Here is a 26,061-nt window from a genome sequence, read left to right on the forward strand (position 1 = left end):
CTGTAATTGAGTCTCTGAAGATTTTTTCATAAGAATTTTGCTTTATTATCATTGTAGTAATAACTTCATAAATTAACAAATGTGTCTTTCACTTCTTGAATTTCACAGCTTGAATCAGACTGCCACACCCCATCACTTGCCCCTCTCTCAAAGTTGCATGCCAGCAAATTTAAACTTATGTCCTTATTACACATTTGTTTTAGGAGAAATAGTCATCCAAGTGCCAACTGCACTTCCATTGTCATAAGCATTATTCTATTTAAAGTTACGAACCATCTTGAGTTCTGAGTCATAAGCAGAAACTGAGTTAGGCTGAGATTGAAAGGTAATTTAGTGGAATCCTATGTAGAGCTCACAGAATTGACAGCACCAGTACAGGAAAAGAAACAAAAATCTAGGTAACTCCTGAGGAATTAGCTGGAAAACCTGCATCAGAAATCCTGTATCGCTAGTAGTCTAGTCCAGTATTTTTCACACTTCAGGTAAGGGCTTATAACGAGATAGGAAGTCAATTTGTGAGTCCTGACCAGAATTTTAAAATGGAATGAAATGAAATGGAATAGAACGGAATGGAATAGAATAGAAAAGAACAGAATAGGATAGAATAGAATAGAAACAGGAACAGTACATTACATGAAAAATTGTAATGAACAGTCCACATCCTTGATGATTCACTAAAGATTCAATATACCAAGAGAGGGTCCAATTAGACAAACCTAAGTCATGATCTTGCTCTATAACATTTTCCAAAATTCATTTCATTCTACTGCAATAAACAATGAGCCCTGAATAAAGTCCAATACTACATTAAGAGGGCCCCAAAACATTGGGCTTCTGAACCAACATAACTTACCTATGCTTGGCACGAAACACACACACTGTTGGTCTGTATCCTTCATGATTCATTCTGCTATTGGAAGTTTAAAATTTTCAGCATGTATATCTGGCTGGGAAAATAACAAAAGTTCTCACTCTCAATCTCTCTTTTATTCCTTTTGCCCTATGCACAAATACTTGGAAAGTCCAAATACTCAGAAAGCTCAGCTTGTTTTGATATAGGCATTAACTAGGACTAAATGGTTTTCTTCTTCGGTCATTTAATCCTTGTGTTAGCACAGACTGCTTGGCTAAAAGCTAAGCTGATGTGGGCCAGGGTGAGGTCAACATGAAGCTCTGTTGTCTATGTTTACTGAGGCTTGTCCCACCTGAGCCACTTAAAAACCCACAAAGATCTAAAAAACAAAGAGTGGATATATGTACATATATGTATAACTGATTCACTTTGCAGTACAGCAGAAACTAACAAACATTGTAAATCAGCTATACTCCAAAAAAATTAAAAAAAAACAACCGACCAAGGTGAAAAATCACATGACTTATGAAAGCCTTGAAACCTGATGCCCCCTGCCCAGGTTGTGTCAGAAGCATGGATCTTTTCTTCCCCAAAATATCAGTTCAAGATTTCCAGCCAATGTGGCCAAGATGTTGGGGTATTAGGTTGCCGATGAATAGCACACTTATCCCTTTCACCCAAGTTAGAAACTAATTTAGTGACAGGCAAAGGAAACTAACGGAGAAAAAAAATCAAAGTAATTGTTTTATTACTGATAAGGCTGAAGGAAAGATTCAACTCCTAACAACAGAAAAATATACAAAGTATAAATTAACTTTAACAAATAGTGCATAAAAATTGAATGGATAAAATTACCAAATATTTTTAAGGTTCTAAGAACAGTTTAATACCTTGAATTATATATCACATTCTAGAAAAGATACCATATTGTGATATGTGATATCAGCTATCCCTCAATTAATCTATAATTATAAGACAGTTCCAGTAAAAATCCCATTGGTTTCTTTTTTCCATGAAACTTAATGAATATCATTTTAAACTTATTTGAAAAAGCAAGAGACTAATAATAAGACAACTTTAGGGAAAAAAGAACAATGACAGAGAATCATGCTTTCAATTATTACAACATATCACAGAAATTCATTGTGGTTAAGAAAGTAACGTTTTGGCAAAAGGAAAGAAAATCAGACAACAAAGAATACAGAGTACAGAAAGACACACAGAAATAAACAGGATCTGTACATGTGACAGAGATAGAATAATCAGTGGAACATGGGTTACTTATTTATCTGTATGAAATTAATTACCCAAATGAAGTAATAAAATTAAATTAGAATCATTACACCTTACCCATAAAGCAGTTACAGGCAGATTAAAACATGAATTTTTAAAAAAAAATCTAAAGAAGTACAGCACTGGACATGTATTTGAGACTTTAAGTTAGGGAAGGATTTCTTAATCAAGGCAAAATACGTACACTGTATCAAGGAAATCAATTTAAAATTTGACTCCCTTGATATTATACATGTCATAACAATAACCACAATAATCAAAAGGATAAAAGCTGGATCATTTTTCATGGATCACTTTTCCCAAGTTGTGGCCCACATTTCCCTCTCTGAGCTACAAACAAATTTTGGAGAGATGCCAATGGTAGACAGGAGCCACAGAAGGAATCCTTAGTGCAACTTAACTGCTTGAGAAGCACAATGGAATCGAATGCTATCCAAAACACTCCCTTCTCCGTCTCCAGAAGGATTTTTCAATTACTACTGGAAGATTCCCACATTTCTCCTGGCAAATCTACACACCTTGGATAATTTCTTATCACTAGTAACTACTGTATACTGATAATTTCTTATCAGTCTTAACTACTGCCCTTCTTTCTCAATTCCATGGATCCAAAGTGAGTTTTATGAAAATTTTTCTTCTAAAAATGACACATTAAGTTGGATATTTAAGTACAGTGAAAAGGTAGGGTTTCAAAAAACCAATAACCCCTATGTTTAATGCTCGTAGCAATGTTTTTGTCTTTTCTCTCAGAATGGTCACCTGTGTTAACCATTTCTCAGATGCTTCACCACTTGGCTGTATCCTAGTTCAACTCCCATGCGTTTGGAAGATTCATTGGAGTCACCTAAAATTTCCCCCACGGCAGCCATTGACAAATTGGTCAGGAAGCATACACTGATGCTCTGATCATTGGGATAAAAAAATGAAATCAATTCTGTGCTAAATTCGAACTTTCAAGAAATACTCTTCTAATCACATTATAGTAGAAAGAAGAAACCAGACAGCTCTTCATTTAGGTTCTAAAAGATTTAGTTCATTTTAATATGAATAAAAGGAACTCCCTTCATAGACATACATTACAATATAATCAATCCTTTACGTCATTTAATCCAGGAGAGAGTGGTAGGAAATTGGACCCTAAGGCAGTTTTCTTTTACTGTTGATGGCTGGATGATAGAGCAAACTACCTTGCAACTCTCAAAAATGATATATTAATTAACAGGTTATATACAACAACACAAAGACATGATGCTTTTCAAAGGAATGAAACAGGACATAAGAAAGCTGGAATATCCTCCCTCCCATGCACCCTCACACCTGCATTGAGCAATCTCCATTTGGGTGGTATGTGCAGTTTTAATAAGTAATGAAAGGAATAATGAAGCTTTCAATCCAGAGCATAAGAATAGCACCCATAGGGATTCAGCAGGGCCAAAGATAGCCCTAAGGCTGTGTATTATTCAATGGATCTGACTCTGTGATTACACACATGCAGTCACACTGCCTGTTACAGTTATAAAGGCTGACAGTCCTTAAGGTTAACCCACTCCATCCCCCAAACTTATTCTCCTTTCCTCCTTGAGCACCACCCCCCAGGTAAATATGTTTAAAAGTTTAGAGTTTCCAGTTGCCGCGATTGATTTGGCTTGCCTTTTTTCAAATTATTTTAACTTTGGCACATTTAATGTAGCACAGCCGTGTGGTGAGAGAGACAGCTGGCCAAAGAGAGGGCTCCATGGTGAACACCGTGCTTCTTCCCAATGTCAGGTCCACAACCTTGAACTCAAGGCAGCCCCTCCATTCCCAGAGCAGGAGGAGAAGCAGCCAGGAATGGTGAATCTTTCTGCATGTTATTCTGCTAATGTCCTGCAGCTCAGCCTGCAGGGATCGCCTCCAGGTGTAAGAGGATAATTCAGTGTTCACAGCCCGTTGATTTCCTGGCCACAGCTGCAGAAATGTCAATAAGGCGCAGACAGTAGCAGGGGTTGCTGTGTGATCCATTCTCTTTTCTGCTGAAACTCAGTTTGTCAGGGCTGCCAGATAGTCCAGGACGATGTTTTGTCACTATGGCCTGGGCTGGATTTGGGTCATCGACTTGGTTCCCACATTAGTTACCTAATGTTCTAGAGTGTAACCACTGTGCATATTTATATCAGGGTCTGTATCTTGGACAATTACGATGTTTGGAGATTTCAGGCCTCTGCTTTCAGAGTGTTCAATGATATATATTACAAGATACATGACAGGCTCTGAGCAGGACGGCAGGAGAACTGGTTTTCCAAGAACTACCTCAGTGGTGTCTGTCAGGTCCCATCACACGCTGGGAAGCAGATCGTCCATTGCGGATGAAATGCTTTATGACACTGTGACTGCAAATCACATCACACCATCTCGAAGGCATACGTGCAGTTCCCCAGGGGGCCCTGCAGAGCAGCGCTACAGCCCTTACTGACTCGGGAGGGGACTGCACTGCCTGCATCAGTGTCATCCCGGCTCTCCCCCAGGGGTCCAGGGGCAGGACCCGGGCCAGTCAGAGCGGGTAGGTAGGCGCCCCCCAGGGACTCCAACGAGTGCATGGGGCGGGGCTCCTGCTGGCTGCCTGTTTCCATATCCAGCCCAGTCTCCCCGTTGTACTAATGTTGAGGGGCTCCTATTTGCCTCAGAAGTGTCCCCTGTTAGACCCCAGCAGCCATGCTTCAGGGCTCCTCCTCTTTGCGCTGTCACACCCCCTCCCAAGTTACACATGGCCCCGGGGGTCCGCGCTGCTCCTATTCGCCTCGTTCACACCTTCAGTGGTTGCGCAGCTTCTACCTCCCGGGACAGGTCCACCATGGCCCTGAGGGGTCGCCCTCATCCTCTGGGACCTGGTCGCACCGGGTCTGGACCCATCACTGCGGTGAGTCTGGTTGTGCTCATCCTCGGCCCCGTCTCCCCTCTGGCCAAGCACAGTGACTGGGGGAGGCTCTTCCGCTTTGCTCTGCTCGCACTCCCTGTTCACTCACACAGGCGCACTGAGGACGAGCGGCTGCCCTCCTGGCAACTCTCCTTTCCCTTTGCGTCAGATTCTCCTCTAACCTGTTCACAGCCCGACCAGTTACGGAGTGCGGCGACTCTCCTCCTTGCGCTTTCACACGCCCCGTCTGTGCGCTCCAAGGTGACGCCGCCGCGAGGACGGCCCTTTGCTGCTCAGCACCCGCCGTGCACTTCCCCCGCTGCACCGACCATGCCTTCCTCTACCCGGTTCACATCACCCGCCCAGGGACCACGCTGCAGGCTGCTGCGCACACACGGGTTCCGCCCCGCTCGCATCCTGTGCAGCGTAACCACCGTGCTGGTGCTGCGGGGTTCCTCCTCGTGGCCCCGTTCACATAACCCCGCCACATTACATGGTTTGCCCTGTTCACGGAGCCTGTCACCTTCCGCCTCGGCACGAAGGGTGTGAGGATTCTCCTGTTTTGTCTGTTCATGTCCCCATGGAGGAAGGGAGGAACTCCCCCTCTTTGCCCTTCTCACCTCCCATGTCAGTCCTATCTGTGCACGCACGGACCAGGGATCACCCTCTTTCCCCATTCGCTTTTCTAGTCCAGTTGTCCCAGTGCACCGACTGTGTGGGGCTCTTTCTATTTGCCTTGTTCACATCCGTGCCCACGGACATCATGGTACTCACGGGTGGTACCTCATCCTCTTTGTCCTGGTCACATCCTCTGGCCACTGAAGCTATTATAGTTACGGTGCTGGGCTACCCTTCTTTGCACAGAATACCCTGGTCAGTTATGCCAGTGACACCAGCATATGGTTGAGGCAGGGCTCCATCTCTTTACCCCATCTGAATACTCTGCTCAGTGACATCAGTACAGTGATGCTGCCAGAATGCATCACATCCCCTGATCATACCCCTGGTCCAACTATCCTTCTACACTGATGGTGGGGGGGTTGCTCTGCTGCCCCTTTAATATTCTTGGCCAAGTCACACCACTGGTTACTGCTCAGGGCTCTTCCTCTATGCCTTGATCACATCTCTGTGCCCCGGGCCCTGTTCCCCCTCTGCTCTAGTGAGACATGGTGCTGGGTCCTTCTCTTTGCCGAGTTCACAGCGCCTGTACACTTGCAACACTCTCTGGTGCTACAGGCCCTGTTCACTTTGCCCCAATCACATACCCTGTCCATTTACAACACTGCACTAATGCAGTGATCCAGAGCTCTTCCTCGTGACCCCGTTAGCATGCCCTGCACTGTATTTTGTATTGATGAGAAAGGGAGGTTAATTCTCCTTGTGCCCTTCACATCCCTTGTCATTTATACCACCACACTGATGATGCTGGGTTCCTTTTCTTTACCATGATCCTGTTCCCTGTTCAGAGTCACCACCACATTGATGGTATGAGCATGTGTCTCACTTCCTGTACACCTCCTTCCATCCGGGAACTGATGGTGTAGGTGTCCCCCTTGCCGTACCCACAATGTTTGGAGCTTCTCATCTCTGCCCCTTTCAGAAAGCTCCTCAAGCTGCACCACTGCACTGATTGACTGGGGATCCTCCTCTATTCCCGATCACCCCACTGCTCTGATAGAGTAGGTTTCTTCCTCTTTGCCTGTCCACATCCCTTGGCCAGTTACTCCACTGCACTGATGGTGCATGGATCCTACTGACTGTCCTGGTCACTTTTCCTCCTGCCCAGCTGCACTAGTTCTCTAAAGGTTCAGGGAAGCACCTCTTTGCAGTTTCACATCACCTGTCCGGTTACATCACTGCATCTGGTTTACCCCACTCACTTACATGTCTTGTCTGGAGACCCACTGCATTTATGGGACAGTACTTCTACTACTTGCCACATTCATATCCTCTGTCCAGCTGCTCTAATGAACTGATGATGGAAGCCCCTTTTCCTTTCCCCTTTTTGCATCCCCTGGCCAAGTACATCACTATAGTGATGTGGGGGGCGGGGGCTCGTCTTCACTGCCTTGCTCATATCGACTGTTCAATTTCTCTTTGCCTTGTTCACAATCTGCCATTAATGCACTGATGGTGCACGGGTCCTCCTTGTTAGCCTGGTCAAGTAGCCTTCCTAGTTACTCCCCTGGACTGAAAGGATGGGCCTTCTCTTTCCCCGCCCACATCGTTTGCCCATTTCTGGCATTCTATTCCTAGGACAGGGCTCCTCCTCTTTGCCTTGTTCACATCCCCTCTTCCTTACAACACTGTGCACATTGGACAGAGCTCCGTTCTTTGCTCTGTTCACATACTCTAATTACACCAGTGCACTGATTGTGCAAGATCCATTTTTTCCCAATCACATCTTCTACCAAGATGCCCCAGGGCACTGATAGCACATGACTCCTCCTCTTTGTAATGTTCATATGTATTCCCTTCTTTCTTACTCCACTGCACCCATAGTGCAGGTATCCTCATTCATATTCACTGCCAGGATAAACCAATGTATTGATGGACGGCCAGTCGTCCTCCTGGCCCTGTGCACACAGTGTCATAACTCCAACACACTGATGGTGAAGGGTTCTTCTTTGCCCCCTTCACATTGCCCACCCAGTTCCTCCACTCCAGTGATACACTGGGCTTCCTCTCTGCCCTATAAAGAAATGACCAGGTGCACTCTGCATGTCATTAATAACCTCAATAATGGTTAAAAAAAAAAAGGGGGGGGTGCCTTGATGGACAGAACGACTGCACTGAGATGGAGATCATCTAGAGTTAGGTGTAATCTACACCCTAATTTGTCTGCCTTTAGCTATGGCCAGACAGGGCTATTAATAGGACAGATGGTAGGAACCATGACGTCAGCTTTAAAAAGATCTGAAGTAATGGGCCTCTGTCCAGCCGGACCTTGTTGTAACTTATCCTGAGACGTACTGACAATCTTAATGGGAGGTGGAAAGTCCACAGGTTCCCACCAAGCAAGTCCCACAGCAAGTGCTACCGATTTTGGCTTGTTCCACTTTAAGAGATTTCCCAAAATGGTGTCCATGCCTATGACTAGATGGACCAGAGACAGGGGCAACTAGCACTGGGAATTTAGTTAATTTGATAGATCTGATCATAACATTGAGCAGGACCTATATGCCCTGAATGGGGCGACATAATACGCCCTGGATTTTAACTGAGTTACCACAGTTTTTGAAAAGGGAGGAGTTACCCAGAATAACTGTGACCTGTGCCCCAGTTTCTAAAAGGGCCAGGAAAGGTTGGTTACTTTGTGGGATCCAATGGACCATAAGAGTAGTTTATGTGTGATTATCCCCAGGCAGTGGGACAAGCTCCAGGGAGCTGCCGTCATCCTAGGGGAGGTGATTAGGTGACTGCTACTGTCAAAGGGCAGGGCAGGGCATGGGGCATTAGGGCCCCTAGAACTAGGAACTGACACTGCCTCCCTCTGGCTGCGTAGGACTTCCCCTAACCAACAAAGGGAACTCCCTCCTGTATGAGTTCCAAAGATATCTAGCAGGTTTTTTAATTGTTGGATTTCATAGATGGATTAGCCCCAATTTTTTTCATGAGGGATACCCGTCTCCAAGTTGCCAACAGGTAGGTTTGTCGGGATGATAGCTGAGAGCCTCGAGGTATCTCCGCAGAAGCTGACTGTGGATTAGGAAAAGGTCCTAAATTAAGAGATGCCTCCTTTCTTAGAAAAGGGAACCCACCTACACTGTTGGTGGGCATGTACATTGGCGTAGCCACTGTGGAAAACAGTAGGGAGGTTCCTCAAGAAACTAAAAATAGAGTTGCCATATGATCCAGCCATCCTACTCCTGGGCATATAACCAGACAAAACTATAATTCGAAAAGACACATGCAGCCCTATGTTCACAGCAGTACTATTCACAATAGCCAAGACATGGAAGCAACATAAATGTCCATCAACAGATGAATGGATAAAGCAGATGTGGTACATATACACAATGGAATATTACTCAGCCATAAAAAAGAATGAAAGAATGCCATTTGCAGCAACATGGATGGACCTAGAGATTGTCACACTAAGTGAAGTAAGTCAGAGAGAGAGACAAATACCATATGATAACACTTATATGTGGAATCTGAAATATAACACAAATGAACCTGTCTATGAAAGAAAACCAGACAAAGAGAGAACAGACTTGTGGTTGCCAAGGGGGGAAGAGGTGTGGGAGAGGGATGAAGTGGGAGTTTGGGATTAGCAGATGCAAACTATTATGTATAGAATGGATAAACAACAAGGTCCTACTGTGTAGCACAGGGAACTATACTCAATATCCTGTGATAAACCACAATGGAAAAGACTATGAAAAAAAGAATGTCTGTATGTGTATAACTGAGTCACTTTGCTGTACAGCAGAAATTGATACAACATTGTAAATCAACTATACTTCAACTAAAAAACCATAATGGAAAAGAATATGAAAAAGAATGTATACGTATGTTTAACTGAATCACTTTGCTGTACAGCAGAGAGTAATACAATACTGGAAATCAACTATACTTCAATAAAATAAATTTTAAAAAGAGAAGAGAAATGCCTCCTTCTTTTCAGAGTTTGAGTTTTTGAAATGGCTGCCCAGCTATGAGGTCTTGGTGAACTACCATTACCCACTGATCCCCAAGGAGAGATTTATCTGGGGGTCCCTGAGGGAAACAGTCAGGAAGTAGAGGTCACCGCCCAGAGGGAGAAAAGACCTAGAGGGTCAAGCCAGCGCTGGCTCTGATAAACTAAAACCTGTTAATTGTTGTGTGAGTTGTTCTCAAGTCAACTGGGATAGCTATTCCCTCTAGGGTCTCCTGGACTGTGTGGGCTGAGCCATAAGAGAAACAAAGGCAGGTTTATAATTTGGTGGGAGGGGAGGGGCCTTGGAAAAGTTCCATGGACTGTGGGTCAAGGAGGGCAGACTCTGGGTTTGAAATGGCTTTATGATCTGCAGGGTCAGGGTTTTCTACAAAATAATAAACTGGCCCAACCATGCCAATTTTGTGTAATAATGTTTTGACCTCCTGTACTATTTGCCATTTATCACTGGCCTTAGCAGTGATGGTGGCTATGCTAGGGTAAGCCCATTCCCAGGCCATAAAAACCCACTGTAATAATAGAAGGGGCTTGCTCCACATAGCGATTTTCTAGGGGCTCTTCTGATCTGGCTGATCAGTGGCACTTTCATCTGTTTGACAGGTGTGCTGAGTACAGGTGCGAGTCTAGCCAGAGTGGACAGAGGATCCCTGAGTACAGTATGTATTTAGGGGTCTCAGGCTATTCCCACTGACTGCCTCATTTCTTAGACCATGAGTCCGAGTGTGCAGCCTATAGTAAAGACCCTTACAAACCATGATGTGCCCTTTTCCTGAACGCTCTGTACAAAGTCCCTTAAGATGGTTTGTATTTCTAGTCTTATGAAACTTCAACTCTCCATCTCAATTTCTTGCTCACTCCCAACAGTTTTTACCAGTTGGGTGTTTACCAGAAATACCTGCAGCAGTGGTTTGGTGTCGGCCTCCCGTTCTAAGGCATCCCAGTTGACCTCCACAGTGTTGGGGTCCGCCTGCGAGAGGGCAATTGTGGCACTGCCTGATCTGTTCCTATGCTTTGTTTCTAAAACCAGTTCTCAGAGTGCTGATACGCTACGGCACTGACAGCACTCCAGAGTGTTCTCGTGGTATTTCACAAGTAGTAATCAAATCGAGCACATCAGCAGGAGTTTCTGGAGGTGCCAGGACCAGATGTTCCATACGCTTCTGGTTTTTTTCATTCACTATTGTGCCAAAGGCCTCTAAGGATACAAACTCTTAGAGTCCACAGGGTCCGGGGACAAAGTACAATAACAGCAAAGTAGACAATAGCACAGGAGTTTGGGAGCGACACGGCAATGTTTGCAGGGAGCCATGGTCTCAGGGGAAGGAGCGGACCACATCACTGGTCACCAGGTCCTTTCAGTGTAAGGATATCTAGTTAGGCAGTTCCCTGCTACCCACAGAGATAGGCCCGTGGGCCTCACATGTATGAGGAAGGGAGTTGGTTTTAGCTGAGTAGCCTCTACGGCCTTCTGCACTAGTGAAGGTTTGGTGGATCAGATTCACTTGTTCCAGGAGAGCAGTAACCACTTCTTATTCCTTTGGGAGGACTTCCACATAGTATGATAGCTAATTGCCCTAGACTCTCCTAGGGACCGTGCCCAGATTAGCTGCATCATAAAGACTTAAGGGAACCCTCCTACACTGTTGGTGGGAATGTAAGTTGGTGCAGCCACTATAGAAAACAGAATAGAGCTTCTTCAAAACACTAAAAATAGAGTAGCCATATGATCCAGCAATCCCACTCCTGTACACATATTTGTACAAAACTATAATTCAAAAAGATACATGCACCCCCTATGTTCATAGCAGCACTATTCACAATTGCCAAAACATGGAAACAACCTACGTGTCCACTGACAGAGGAATGGATAAAGAAGATGTGGTACATATATATAATGGAATACTACTCAGTCATAAAAAAGAATGAAATAATGCCATTTGCAGCAACATGGACACAACTAGAGATTACCATACTAAGTGATGTAAGTCAGAAAGAGGAAGACAAATACCACATGATATCAATTACATGTGAATCTAAAATATAACACAAATGAACTTATCTATGAAACAGAAACTGACTCACAGACATAGAGAACAGATTTGTGGTTGCCAAGGGGAAGGGGGACGGATGGATTGGGAGTTTGGGGTTAGCAGATGCAAACTATTATATACAGGATGGATAAACAACAAGGTCCTACTGTACAACACAGGGAACTATATTCAATATCCTGGGATAAACCATTATGGAAAAGAATATATAAAAAAAGAATGTTTATATGTATATAACTGAATCACTTTGCTGTACAGCGGAAATTAACACAACATTGTAAATCAACTATACTTCAATAAAAAAAAATAAATAAAAACTTCTTTAAAAGACTTAAGGAACCAACTGGAGACCACTCTGCCCAGACCACAGCACTCTGAGCTAGACAGCTGCTCGGGGAGAACTCAGCTTTTTGGGCTCTGCTGCAACATAGACTGGAGAACCACAGCAAAACCAGACAAACATAACACAACACAATGGCCACTGAAGCACAAGCTGGCCCCAGCCACCAGTGCCTTCCCACATAGTATTTGCTGTCTAATGAATTCAGTTAGTAAACCCAGAGGCCAGGTCACCCCTGTCACCACTACCCTGCTCTCTGCACCAACCGTTTTAAAATACACTCAAGATTTGTTTTAATCGCATTTGGTAAACTATGGACATGAAGACAGCTGCCCTTCAAAGAACAGTGGATTACAAAGGGTTGCCCAGTGGACAGGAGGCCCAACATGCCACACAGGGCCACATGAGGTCATGTGCAGGGAGAAGCAGAGAGAGAGAAAGAGGAACTGGGGCTTTTATCACTACAGTAGTCAGAAGTAGCTCTACTGGGCTACTGGGCCAGAAGCAAAACAGGCTGAAGCTTGTTGTTGAAGGTTTGTAATAAGATTCCTTCATGCTCATGGAAACGCTGGGATGGTGGAGATGTAAACAACCTTGGGCCACTGGCACAGCCCAATGATTCCAAGATGTCAAATCATCAATTAGAGAATACCAAAAATAGTTAGTAAGTTATCACAGCCTGCTACACATGAACCTCCTGCTGAGTAAGCCCCTGGGCTGCATGCTCCTACCAGCCACAAATTTCCTATCAGGAACCCCCCGCCAGCTTCTCTGTACTCTCCACCCTTATACCTCTTGCTGACTGCTCCCTGAGGCTGGCTGAATCCTTCGCTTACACAGTCTTACATGATCCCCCCCTAGAATGGCTATTTCACCCATGCACCTCCCATCCACTCCTCCCATAGACTAGATGCTCCACCTTTCCATGCATCTCCCTTCTGTGTCCTTCCCTTGGGTTGGTGTTCCATCCACTGCTTAGGTCCTACCAAGTCTTCCCCGTTACAGTACTCCTTCCTCTCAGGCCTTAGCCAAAGGTATCTATCTACACCCTTCACTCAAGAACGTCTTGGAGGGTCATCTCCTAGGTTAGCTACATCGCCCGCTACTACACTTATTGTTGCATACTTCACCAGGCTGCTTTCCCTCTTCTCACTCATAGCCTAGAAGTCCTCCTGGAGGCTAGATGCTCCCTCCACTCATGCATAGCTTTCTAGGTCCTACCACAGGATGGATATTTCCGTCACTCATGAAACTCCTGCCAAATCTTCCTCTAGGCTGGTTTCTCCCTCTTCCCATTTACCTTCTAATCCATCAGCCTACAGAATGGCTGCACCTTCCACACACGCACCATCCTCCGATAGCTCCCCTAGAGTGGCTGCAGCCTCCACTCAGGAACTTCCTGGTGAGTCCTCACCTAGGCTGCCTGCTTCAAGCACCCATGCGCCTCCTGCTAGATTCTCAACTAGGCTTACTACATCTCCTCTGCCAAGACCTTTATTCACATAAAAAGTTACTGATTTTTAAATGTTAACAGATAACTAATTTTCTTTAAAAACATTTGTGTAGGACTAGCAAACCCATCTGTGGTCCAAATTAGATATGCAAGCTGCCACTCTGAAACTGGTCAGAATGGCCATCATCAAAAATTCTACAAGCGATAGATGCTAGAGAAGATGTGGAGAAAAGGGAAACTTCTTACACTGTTGGTGGGAATGTAAATTGGTACAAGCATTATGGAGAACAGAAAACTGAATACAGAACTACCATATGATCCAGCAATCCCACTCCTGGGCATATTTCCAGAAAAATCCATAATTCAAAAAGAAACATGCACCTCAGTGTTCATTGCAGTGTTATTTACAATAGCCAAGACATGGAAGCAGCCTAAATGTCCATCGACAGAGGAGTGGAAAAAGATGTGGTACACATATACAATGGAATATTACTAAGCCATAAAAAAGAATGAAATAATGCCATTTGTAGCAACATGGATGGACCTAGAGATTGTCATACTGAGTGAAGTCAGAGAAAGACAAATATATGATATTGCTTCTATGCGGAATCTAAAACCAAATGGTACAAATGAACTTACTTACAAAACAGAAATAGAGTCATAGATGTATAAAACAATCCTATGGTTAGCAGCAGAGAAAGGCGGCAGAGAAACTGGGAGATGGTATTGACATATATACACTACTATATATAAAGTAGATAACTAAGAACCTACTGTATAGCACAGGGAACTCTATTCAATACTCTGTAATGACCTATATGGGAACAGAATCTAAAAAAGAGTGGATATGTGTATATGTATAACTGACTCGCCTTGCTCTACATCTGAAACTAATACAACACTGTAAATCAACTATACCCCTCAAAAAAATTAATTAAAAAGGATAACTGTAAAATAGATAGCTAGTGGAAAGCAGCCACATAGCACAGGGAGATCACCTCGGTGCTTTGTGACCACCTAGAGGGGTGGGATAGGGAGGGTGGGAGGGAGGGAGACACAAGAGGGGGGAGATATGGGAACATATGTATGTGTATAACTGATTCACTTTGTTATAAAGCAGAAACTAACACACCATTGTAAAGCAATTATACTCCAATTTAAAAAAAAGATAACTAATAAGGAACTACTGAATAGCACAGGGAACTCGACTCAATACTCTGTAATGACCTATATAGGAAAAGAATCTAAAAAAAAGTGGAGATATGTATATGTATAACTGATTCACTCTGCAGTACCCCTGAAACTAACACAACATTGTAAATCAACTATATTCCAATAAAAAAAAATAAAGAGTCATAGCCACATGACTGTAGGACCTGTCAGACTTGGAGACCAGGGGAGCCTGGGCCTTCAAAACACCTCTCTTCTCAGAGGTTGTCTTCAGTGGGAGGCCAGCCTAGGTCCCAGGCCTCGTGTTCATGCCAACAGCAAACCGACGTTACTCTCCAAGATCTTTCCAGGCTCGACTCGTGGGCTCACGTCGTCCCACACGTGATGTTTTCCCGTGTGTTGACCTGTGTCTGGTGTCTGACCCTGGCCTGCCCTGACACTGCTTTTGATCACAGACCTCGTTTGGCAGCCACACCCTCCCCAGCCTCTGTCCCTACTCACGCCGGTTTTAGTTTTCCCACTCCCAACAGGGCACGGGTCGTTACTGGTGTTCTCTATGCAGGGCTCGCGTTAGAATAAATCCTTCTTCACCATCCCCCTTCCCACCTCTTCAAAATGTACAAAAAGCCTAAACCTGGTTGCCTCATGCTTTCCCAGGGGCAGTGGTTCTCACCCTCTGCCTGCCTTCCTCCCCTGCATGGACGATTCCCAGTCCCGTGTAGGAGGGGATTTGGCAGGGGGCGCAGTTAGACTGATGACGTGCTGGCCGGGGGGCCCCATGTCTCCTGTTAAAGCCACAGGCACAGGTGAAGCACGATTCTTAAAGGGATGGTGGTATAGCTCTGCCTGATTCTCCCATGTCCAGGTGACTGCAGAAGGTTTGCCAACACGAGGTCAGTAAAGCTCAACCTCCAAACTCGGACATCAAACAGAGAGTGTAAAAGAGCTCAGGAAGCCTGGCTCCCTGCAGGTGTCCCGGGGACCACTACTGCTGACTACGGCATGGACTGTAAGGGGACCCCCAAGCACACAGACCTGCTAATCTGATGTGGTTTACCCACCTACTATGACTTCTCTGGCCCTTAATGAATTCCTCTGGTGTGACTTCTGGTCAGGCATCCAGGAGACTATGCTTTGTGCTAAAACAAGCCACGGCCATAAGCCAAAGTAAACAGCCTTTCCTAATCAAATGCTATTTAACCAACATGGCAGGATTTGAGTATCATGATTGATTCCCTGGCACCACCCACCCTGGAGGCAACTCCCTGTTGGCTGAAGGTCACTGGAAGATGAGGAACCATGCCCTAGACACCAAGAGGCTCCACTTCAGGGACGGGGTGGCACTGTTGGTGCCATGATGTGACCAGCTGAAGGTGACTCTCCACCTGCAGTCGCTGGGGAGAGGCCTGCTGGCCACTCACGTGAGCAGAAGAGCAAGAGGGGGGTTTGGTGGAAGCCAGGAGGCCTTCACGGCTCCTCTAACGAGCCACAAATTTGTGCGGTGGACATCTTGGCAATGAGGCTTCTGTAAATATTTGGCTGAATGAGCACCAGGTGTCAAGAAAAGTGTCTTGGATTAAACAAGCACCTACTCCACTGAGCTCCAAGCACACCCGACACTGTTACTCTAGATAATGCTGTGAAGTTGGCAAAGGCTCAGTCAGCTCCAAGCTTTATTAGGTGGTACAAGGAAGCAGAGACGGTGAGTCACCGGGCAGAGGGGAGCAGACAGAGCGAGGGCTGTCTGGTTCCCGGATGCAGCCCTGGCTTCCCCCCTGCACGGAAGGCACTCTCACTCTCGTCTCCCCACGAGCTTCGAGCTTTGGCAGGCCGGGGTTTTCACAGCCAGAGGCCCAAGCATCCAGCAGTCACGGGAGAACCAGGCCTGGCGGCACCTTGGGGAAACCTGTCTGAGCATCTGGTACACGGGGAGGGAGACACAGGCAGCCATCTGTTAAGGGCGTGCCCTGTGCCAGGCTCTGTGTTAAGCCGCGGTTTACAGGCACACGGTGACTTCGTCTTTGGGAAAATCCCAAGATGGAGGAACGCTGAATATCCCCGTTTTACAGGTGAGGAAACTGCTGCCCACAGAAAATAGATGAATGTCCAAGATCATGTAGCCAGAAAGTGGGGAACTGGGATGGTGAACCCAGGTCCACTGATGCCACAGTTCAAGCCGGCTGCGCAGCCTCTGATCAGTCCTTTATGACAGGCCAAGAGGCAGCAGAGGGTGGCCCTTCAGCATATGATGCACAGGAGAAAATGCCAGATGTTGACACTGCTAGGGGAGCAATTAGTATACATCACTTGACATGACAATTTTTTTTAAACTTAGCACATAAGAGTGTTTATAAGAACTGTGTGCGCTTTCGAGTCCATCACTTGGATCAGAATTTATTTATTTATTGAATTTTAGAATTTTATTTTTTTATACAGCAGGTTCTTATTAGTTATCCATTTTATACATATTACTGTATATATGTCAATTCCAGTCTCCCAATTCATCCCACCACCTCCCCACCGGCCACTTTCCCCCCTTGGTGTCCATACATTTGTTCTCTACATCTGTGCCTCTATTTCTGCCCTGCAAACTGGCTCATCTGTACCACTTTTCTAGGTTCCACATATATGCGTTAATATATGACGATATTTTCTTTTCTTTCTGACTTACTTCACTCCGTATGACAGTCTCTAGATCCATCCATGTCTCTACAAATGACCCAATTTTGTTCCTTTCTATGGTTGAGTAATATACCATTGTATATATGAACCACATCTTCTTTATCCATTTGTCTGTCGATGGGCATTGAGGTTGCTTCCATGACCTGGCTATTGTAAATAGTGCTGCAATGAACACTGGGGTGCACGTGTCTTTCTGAATTATGGTTTTCTCTGGGTATATGCTCAGTAGTGGGACTGCTGGGTCATATGGTAATTTTATTTTTAGTTTTTTAAGGAACCTCCATACTGTTCTCCATAGTGGCTGTACCAATTCACATTCCCACCAGCAGTGCAAGAGGGTTCCCTTTTCTCCACACCCTCTCCAGCATTTGTTGTTTGTACATTTTCTGATGATGCCCATTCTAACTGGTGTGAGGTGATACCTCATTGTACTTTTGATGTGCATTTTGCTAATAATTAGTGATGTTGAGCAGCTTTTCATGTGCTTCTTGGCCATCTGTATGTCTTCTTTGGAGAAATGTCTATTTAGGTCTTCTGCCCATTTTTGGACTGGGTTGTCTGCTTTTTTAATATTGAGCTGCATAAACTGTTTATATATTTTGGAGATTAATCCTTTATCCGTTGATTCATTTGCAAATATTTTCTCCCATTCTGAGGGTTGTCTTTTTGTCTTGTTTGTAGTTTCCTTTCCTTTGCAAAAGCTTTTAAGTTTCATTCGGTCCCATTTGTTTATTTCTGTTTTTATTTCCATTACTCTAGGAGGTGGATCAAAAAAGATCTTGCCATGATTTATGTCAGAGAGTGTTCTTCCTATGTTTTGCTCTAAGAGTTTAAAGCAACTCTATGCCAATAAAATGGACAACCTGGAAGAAATGGACAAATTCACAGAAAGGTATAACCTTCTAAGACTGAACGAGGAAGAAACAGAAAATATGAACAGATGAATCACAAGTAATGAAACTGAAACTGTGATTAAAAATCTTCCAACAAACAAAAGTCCAGGACCAGATGGCTTCACAGGTGAATTCTACCAAACATTTAGAGAAGAGCTAACAACCAACCTTCTCAAACTCTTCCAAAAAATTGCAGAGGAAGGAACACTCCCAAACTCATTCTATGAGGCCACCATCACCCTGATACCAAAAACAGACAAAGATACTACTAAAAAAGAAAATTACAGACCGATATCACTGATTAATATAGATGCAAAAATCCTCAACAAAATACTAGAAAACAGAGAAGCATCAAGGTGAAGGAGGAGTAGGACATGGAGATCACCTTCCTCCCCACAGATACACCAGAAATACATCTACACGTGGAACAACTCCTACAGAACACCCACTGAACGCTGGCAGAAGACCTCAGACCTCCCAAAAGGCAAGAAACTACCCACGTACCTGGGTAGGGCAAAAGAAAAAAGAATAAACAGAGACAAAAGAATAGGGATGGGACCTGCACCAGTGGGAGGGAGCCGTGAAGGAGGAAAGTTTTCCACACACTAGGAAGCCCCTTCGCGGGCGGAGACTGCGGGTGGCAGAGAGGGGAAGCTTCGGAGCCACGGAGGAGAGCGCAGCAACAGGGGTGCAGAGGGCAAAGTGGAGAGATTCCCGCACAGAGGATCGGTGCTGACCAGCACTCACCAGCCCGAGAAGCTTGTCTGCTCACCTGCTGGGGCGGGTGGGGGGCTGGGAGCTGAGGCTCGGGCTTCAGAGGTCACATCCCAGGGAGAGAACTGGGGTTGGCTGCGTGAACACAGCCTGAAGGGGGATAGTGAGCCACAGCTAGCCGGGAGGGAGTCCGGGAAAAAGTCTGGAGCTGCCGAAGAGGCAAGAGACTTTTTCTTCCCTCTTTGTTTCCTGGTGCGCGAGGAGAGGGGATTAATAGTGCTGCTTAAACGAGCTCCAGAGACGGGCGCGAGCCACGGCTACCAGCGCGGACCCCAGAGACGGGCATGAGACGCTAAGGCTGCTGCTGCCGCCACCAAGAAGCTTGTGTGCGAGCACAGGTCACTCTCCACACCTCCCATCCCGGGAGCCTGTGCAGCCCGCCACGGCCAGGGTCCCGGGATCCAGGGACAACTTACCCGGGAGAACGCACGGCATGCCTCAGGCTGGTGCAACGTCATGCCGGCCTCTGCCGCCGCAGGCTCGCCCCACATCTGTACCCCTCCCTCCACCCGGCCTGAGTGAGCCAGAGCCCCCGAATCAGCGGCTCCTTTAGCCCCGTCCTGTCTGGGCGAACAACAGACGCCCTCAGGCGACCTACACACAGAGGCGGGGCCCAATCCAAAGGTGAACCCCGGGAGCTGTGCTAACAAAGAAGAGAAAGGGAAATCTCTCCCAGCAGCCTCAGGAGCATCCACAATCAACTTGAGGAGCCCTGCATCTGAGGAATACCTGAAGAGACAACGAATCATCCCAAATTGAGGACGTAGACTTTGGGAGCAACAATATATATATATAATTTTCCCTTTTGTTCTTTTTGTGAGTGTGTATGTGTATGCTTCTGTGTGTGATTTTGTCTGTATAGCTTTCCTTTTACCATTTGTCCTAGGGTGCTGTCTTTTTTTTTTTTTAGCGCTTTTTATCACTGGTGGATTTGTTTTTTGGTTTGGTTCCTTTTCTCTGTTTTTTTTTAATAACTTAAAGAGTTTTTTTAATAATTATTTTTTTATTTTAATAACTTTATTATATTTATTTTATTTTATCTTCTTTCAATCTTTCTTTCTTTTTCTCTCTTTTATTCTGAGCTGTGTGGATGACAGGCTCTTGGTTCTCCAGCCAGGCATCAGGGCTGTGCCCCTCAAGTGGCAGAGCCAAGTTGAGGACATTGGTCCACAAGAGACCTCCCAGCTCCATGTAATATAAAACGGCGGAAATCTCCCAGAGATCTCCATCTCAACGCCAAGACCCAGCTCCACTAAACGACAGCAAGCTCCAGTGGTGGACACCCTTCGCCAAACAACTAGCAAGACAGGAACACAACCCCACCCATTAGCAGAGAGGCTGCCTAAAATCATAATAGGGCCACAGACACCCCAAAACACACCACCAGACGTGGACCTGCCCACCAGAAAGACAAGATCCAGCCCCATCCACCAGAACACAGGCACTAGTCCCCTCTACCAGAAAGCCTACACAACCCACTGAACCAACCTTAGCCACTGGGGGCAGACACCAAAAAACAACGGGAACTATGAACCTGCAGCCTGTGAAAAGGAGACCATAAACACAGTAATCTAAGAAAAATGAGAAGACAGAGAAACACACAGCAAAGGAAGGAGCTAGGTAAAAACCCACCAGACCTAACAAATGAAGAGGAAGCAGGCAGTCTACCTGAGAAAGAATCCAGAATAATGATAGTAAACATGATCCAAAATCTTGGAAATAGAATGGAGAAAATACAAGAAACGTTTAAAAAGGACCTAGAAGAACTAAAGAACAAACAATGATGAAAAACACAATAAATGAAATCAAAAATTCTCTAGAAGGGATCAATAGCAGAATAACTGAGGCAGAAGAACAGATAAGTGACCTGGAAGATAAAATAGTGGAAATAGCTACTGCAGAACAGAATAAAGAAAAAGGAATGAAAATAATTGAGGACAGTCTCAGAGACCTCTGGGAGAACATTAAATGCACCAACATTCGAATTATAGGGGTTCCAGAAGAAGAAGAGTAAAAGAAAGGGACTGAGAAAATATTTGAAGAGACTATAGTTGAAAACATCCCTAATATGAGAAAGGAAATAGTTAATCAAGTCCAGGAAGCACAGGGAGTCCCATACAGGATAAATCCAAGGAGAAACATGCCAAGACACATATTAATCAAACTGTCAAAAATTTAGAAATCATAAAGATCACAAAGAAATCATACAGAGCAGATCAGAAATCAATGAAAAAGAAATGAAGGAAAATATAGCAAAGATCAACAAAACTAAAAGCTGGTTCTTTGAGAAGATAAACAAAATTGATAGACCATTAGCCAGACTCATCAAGAAAACAAGGGAGAAGACTCAAATCAACAGAATTAGAAATGAAAAAGGAGAAGTAACAGCTGACACTGCAGAAATACAAAGGATCATGAGAGATTGCAACAAGCAACTATATGCCCATAAAATGGACAACCTGGAAGAAATGGACAAATTCTTAGAAATGCACAACCTTCCAAGACTGAATCAGGAAGAAAGTGAAAATATGAACAGACCAATCACAAGCACTGAAATTGAAACTGTGATTAAAAATCTTCCAACAAACAAAAGCCCAGGACCAGATGGCTTCACAGGCAAATTCTATCAAACATCTAGAGAAGAGATAACACCTATCCTTCTCAAACTCTTCCAAAATATAGCAGAGGGAGGAAACACTCCCAAACTCATTCAACGAGGCCACCAACACCCTGATACCAAAACCAGACAAGGATGTCACAAAGGAAGAAAACTACAGGCCAATATCACTGATGAACATAGATGCAAAAATCCTCAACAAAATACTAGCAAACAGAATTCAACAGCACATTAAAAGGATCATACACCATGAACAAGTGGGCTTTATCCCAGGAATGCAAGGATTCTTCAATATACACAAATCAATCAATGTGATACACCATATTAACAAACTGAAGGAGAAAAAGCATATGATCATCTCAATAGATGCAGAGAAAGCTTTTGACAAAATTCAACACCCATTTATGATAAAAACCCTGAAGAAAGTAGGCATACAGGGAACTTTCCTCAACATTATAAAGGGCATATATGACAAACCCACAGCCAACATCGTCCTCAATGGTGAAAAACTGAAACCATTTCCTCTAAGATCAGGAATAAGACAAGGCTTCCCACGCTCACCACTAGTATTCAACATAGTTTTGGAAGTTTTAGCCACAGCAATCAGAGAAGAAAAAGAAATAAAAGGAATCCAAATCTGAAAAGAAGAAGTAAAGCTGTCACTGTTTGCAGATGACATGATACTATACATAGAGAATCCTAAAGATGCTACCAGAAAACTACTAGAGCTAATCAATGAATTTGGTAAACTAGCAGGATACAAAATTAATGCACAGACATCTCTGGCATTCCTATATACTAATGATGAACAATGTGAAATCAAGAAAACACTCCCATTTACCATTGCAACAAAAAGAATAAAATATCTAGGAATCAACCTACCTAAGGAGACAAAAGACCTGCATGCAGAAAATTATGAGACACTGTTGAAAGAAATTGAAGATGATACCAACAGATGGAGAGATACACCATGTTTTTGGATTGGAAGAATCAGCATTGTGAAAATGACTCTACTACCCAAAGCAATCTACAGATTCAATGCAATCCCTATCAAACTACCACTGGCATTTTCCACAGAACTAGAACAAAAAATTTCACAATTTGTATGGAGACACAGAAGATCCTAAATAGCCAAAGCAATCTTGAGGGAAACAAACAGAGCCGGAGGAATCATGCTCCTGGACGTCAGACTATACTACAACGCTACAGTAATCAGGACAGTATGGTACTGGCACAAAAACAGAAATATAGATCAATGGAACAGGATACAAAGCCCAGAGATAAACCCATGCACCTACGGTCAACTAATCTACGACAAAGGAGGGAAGGATACACAATGGAGAAATGACAGTCTCTTCAATAAGTGGTGCTGGGAAAACTGGACAGCTACATGCAAAAGGATGAAATTAGAACACTCCCTAACACCATACACAAAAATATACTGAAAATGGATTAGAGACCTAAAGGGAAGACGGGGCAGAATTTATATACTTACACATCTTAAAACATGTATTCAGCTGCTGATAACTCTGTTCCTCTATCAAATAAATGATCATAGGTTAGGTGTTTCATCTGAGAATGAGATTTATAATTGCATTTACAATGGGACACATTTAAGCATAAGTCTGGTAATATTTAGTAATCACAAGAACTGCTTGAATTGCATGTTTTAGTCCAGATGGTACGTTTATATAATATTACTATTTAATTTACCAGTGTCCACAAGAGAGGACAGAAGGATATATTCCACAGAGAGTATCACAGCACTATCTAATAAGCCCAGCCTCAAGTCCTTTTTTGGGATGAGGCAGGGTGTAAATCAACATGAAATCAACATGGCCGTAATTCCTTTTATGTGTAGGTCTTTTTGGTCTCCCCATCACTCCTCAATCTCCACGTAAAGGCCGTGTCCCATTAAGTTCACTGCCAACTGCTGTGCCACCCTGTCCACCCACCTGATTGCCATCACCTCCCACTTTTAGACATTCCCCATCATGATTAGAGCCTTCGGTTCTCCCATCATGGTTTTCAGCCCCTCGCCCATTACCACCATCATTCTGGGAATTCGACATGCTGGGGAGCCCCCGCCAACCTCCCAGCCTCCCAGGCCTGGACTCCCTCACAGCCAGTGAGGGACTAAGTCCTCTATCCCCACAACCTCGGCCAGCTACTCACCTCAGGACCCCACACCATCACCATGGGAATATGCTCCCTGAAATCAGGGGAGCAGCATCCCACCCTGACCACACCCTCCACCCCTCCAACACCCCCCCCATGAGACGGCCCCTCCTGGATGTCCCACAGGCACCTCACCTACAAATGACAAAAACGACAGGAGTCAGAAGCACAGCCATGCGTTGAAACACTTTAATAGCAGTGCTGAGGGCAGAAGGCCTCCCTCATCCGTGGGCAGTTTGGGGGCGAGAAGAGGCTGCTGATGAGGTCCGGCCGGGCTCTGGGGCCAGGGCATCACTACTCCTCCTTGGGCGGGGGCAGCTCAGCAGCGGACAGAAGGCGCCGGGCTCGAAGAGGCGGCTGAGGCACTTGTTGTTGTCCAATGCCCTCTGCACGTGCTCCAGGGTGATGCGCATATTGTGGTTGTTGAGGGCCTCCCTGCTCCACGGTGTTGACCGTCACATACTCGAGGTTGCTGGTCTGGAACACAGTAGTGGACGAGCTCAGGCATTGGGCATAGCAAGCCTCTTGCAGGAGGAGGTTCACGCGGCTCATGGGGAAATGCAGCTCGGCTCTTCTGGAGTGGAAGAGGTAGCGTTTCTTTTGACAATGATAGAACCAGAAGCTTCTTTTCCATGACATGATGTTGGCTGGGTTCTGCCCTGATCGGTCCACCTTGATTGTCCTGCTGGCCTGGGTCTCTCGAGAGGCCAGTGTGTCCTTCTGCCTGCCTATCCCTGCACTCCAGCCTTTTACTGGTCAGGGTGCTGCCTTTGTGACAGCTCAGACTTTGTGATGTCATCGGTGTCCACTGGGCCCTGATCAGGACTGGCCTAGAAATGTCTGTGATAGGAATCTGGTCTCTCTGCTGAAAGGACTCTCTTTTTCAGGGAACTCTTAACTTTGTATCAGTACTAGACTTCAGCATTCTACCTAAAAATGTGTTTCAATGGAAAACTGCTCCCTGTCTATAGGACACAACTCCCTGTTATTTTAGCCTCACACTATCTTGGAGCCCTTTTACATCCTTTTCTAAGTTGTAGGTCGCTGATAGATACCCACAACCTCCAGTGGAGGCTCAATTGTCCCCTTCACACGATAAACCAATTTTGCCCCTGTTTACATATTCATCTTACTATTCCTGATCAATATTCCTGTTTCTGTTCTTTGGTTTCTCTTGTCAACTAGTTATAATATCTGCCAAGTTCCTTATGTGATAAATAAAATGTTTTAATATGTGTTCCTATCTGGATAAGTGGTATGATTTTATACTTGTTTGATAATTATCTTTAAGTGTTTTAGAAGACACACCCATATGTCCAATTATTTCACCTATCACAGCCAGGTAACTACAATGACAGAGAAGTAACCCACATGACCATTTAAGGCCCAGGCATGTCTTTTCCTGGCTCTCCAATGTGAATTCAATGCATCAGTAACACATCGTTGACTCTTTTTATAATTTTTTGTTTTCTTCTCTACTGATTTAATGTTTCCGTTGTGTTTTTGGCTCATTTACAGCCAATAAGCTATTTCCTGCTATTGATAGCCATGGTTGGTAATTGGGTTTTCAGTTTTCTTTTTCTTTTTTTATTAAGGTAAAGTCCACATAACAAAATTCACCATTTCAGCCATTGTAAGTGTATAATTCAGCGTTTTTTAAAAAATATATTCACAATGTTGTGAGAATATCAGTTCAAATTCCAGAATAGTTTCATCACCCCCAAAAGAAACTCCATACCCTTTAAGCCATAAGGCCTTATTCCTCTCTCCCCACCAGCCTCCGACAATCTACTTTCTGTCTCCATGGGTTTACTTATTCTAGATATTTTACATAAACGGACTCATACAATAAGGGGCATCTTGTATCTGGTTTCTTTCACTTAGCATGTTTTCAAGGTTCATCCACATTATAGCATGTATCAGTACTTCAATTCATTTTTAAGGCTGAAAAACAGTCCATTTTATGTATATATCACATTTTCTTTATCTCTTCATCAGTTCATAGACATTTTGGTTTTTTCTACTTTTGGGCTATTAAAAATAATGCCGCTATAAACATTTATGTACAACTTTTTGTGTTAACATATGGCTTCAATTTTCTTGTACATATAACCTAAAAGTGCAATTGCTTGGTCACGTGGTGAGAATTTGTATTTATGATTTGCCATTTGAAGATCTCTCTAGATTGCTGGTTTGTACAGATCTAG

The 26,061-nt window shown here is 44.4% G+C and overlaps 1 protein-coding gene across 1 annotated transcript; it reads right to left on the reverse strand.

The window, feature by feature from the left end:
* Positions 1–24,075: 24,075 nt before the first annotated feature.
* H2AL3 (H2A.L variant histone 3) lies at positions 24,076–24,496 on the reverse strand. The gene is given in 2 exon segments (XM_089904936.1): positions 24,076–24,292; positions 24,294–24,496. Coding segments are annotated over 2 exon segments (417 nt in total). The 5' UTR covers positions 24,494–24,496.
* Between the last annotated feature and the right edge of the window lie 1,565 nt (positions 24,497–26,061).

The sequence above is a fragment of the Delphinapterus leucas genome, chromosome X (genome assembly GCF_059928025.1).
Source record: "Delphinapterus leucas isolate spDelLeu-1000000601 "Yukka" chromosome X, BTC_Dleu_Yukka2, whole genome shotgun sequence".
Lineage (NCBI taxonomy): Eukaryota > Metazoa > Chordata > Mammalia > Artiodactyla > Monodontidae > Delphinapterus > Delphinapterus leucas.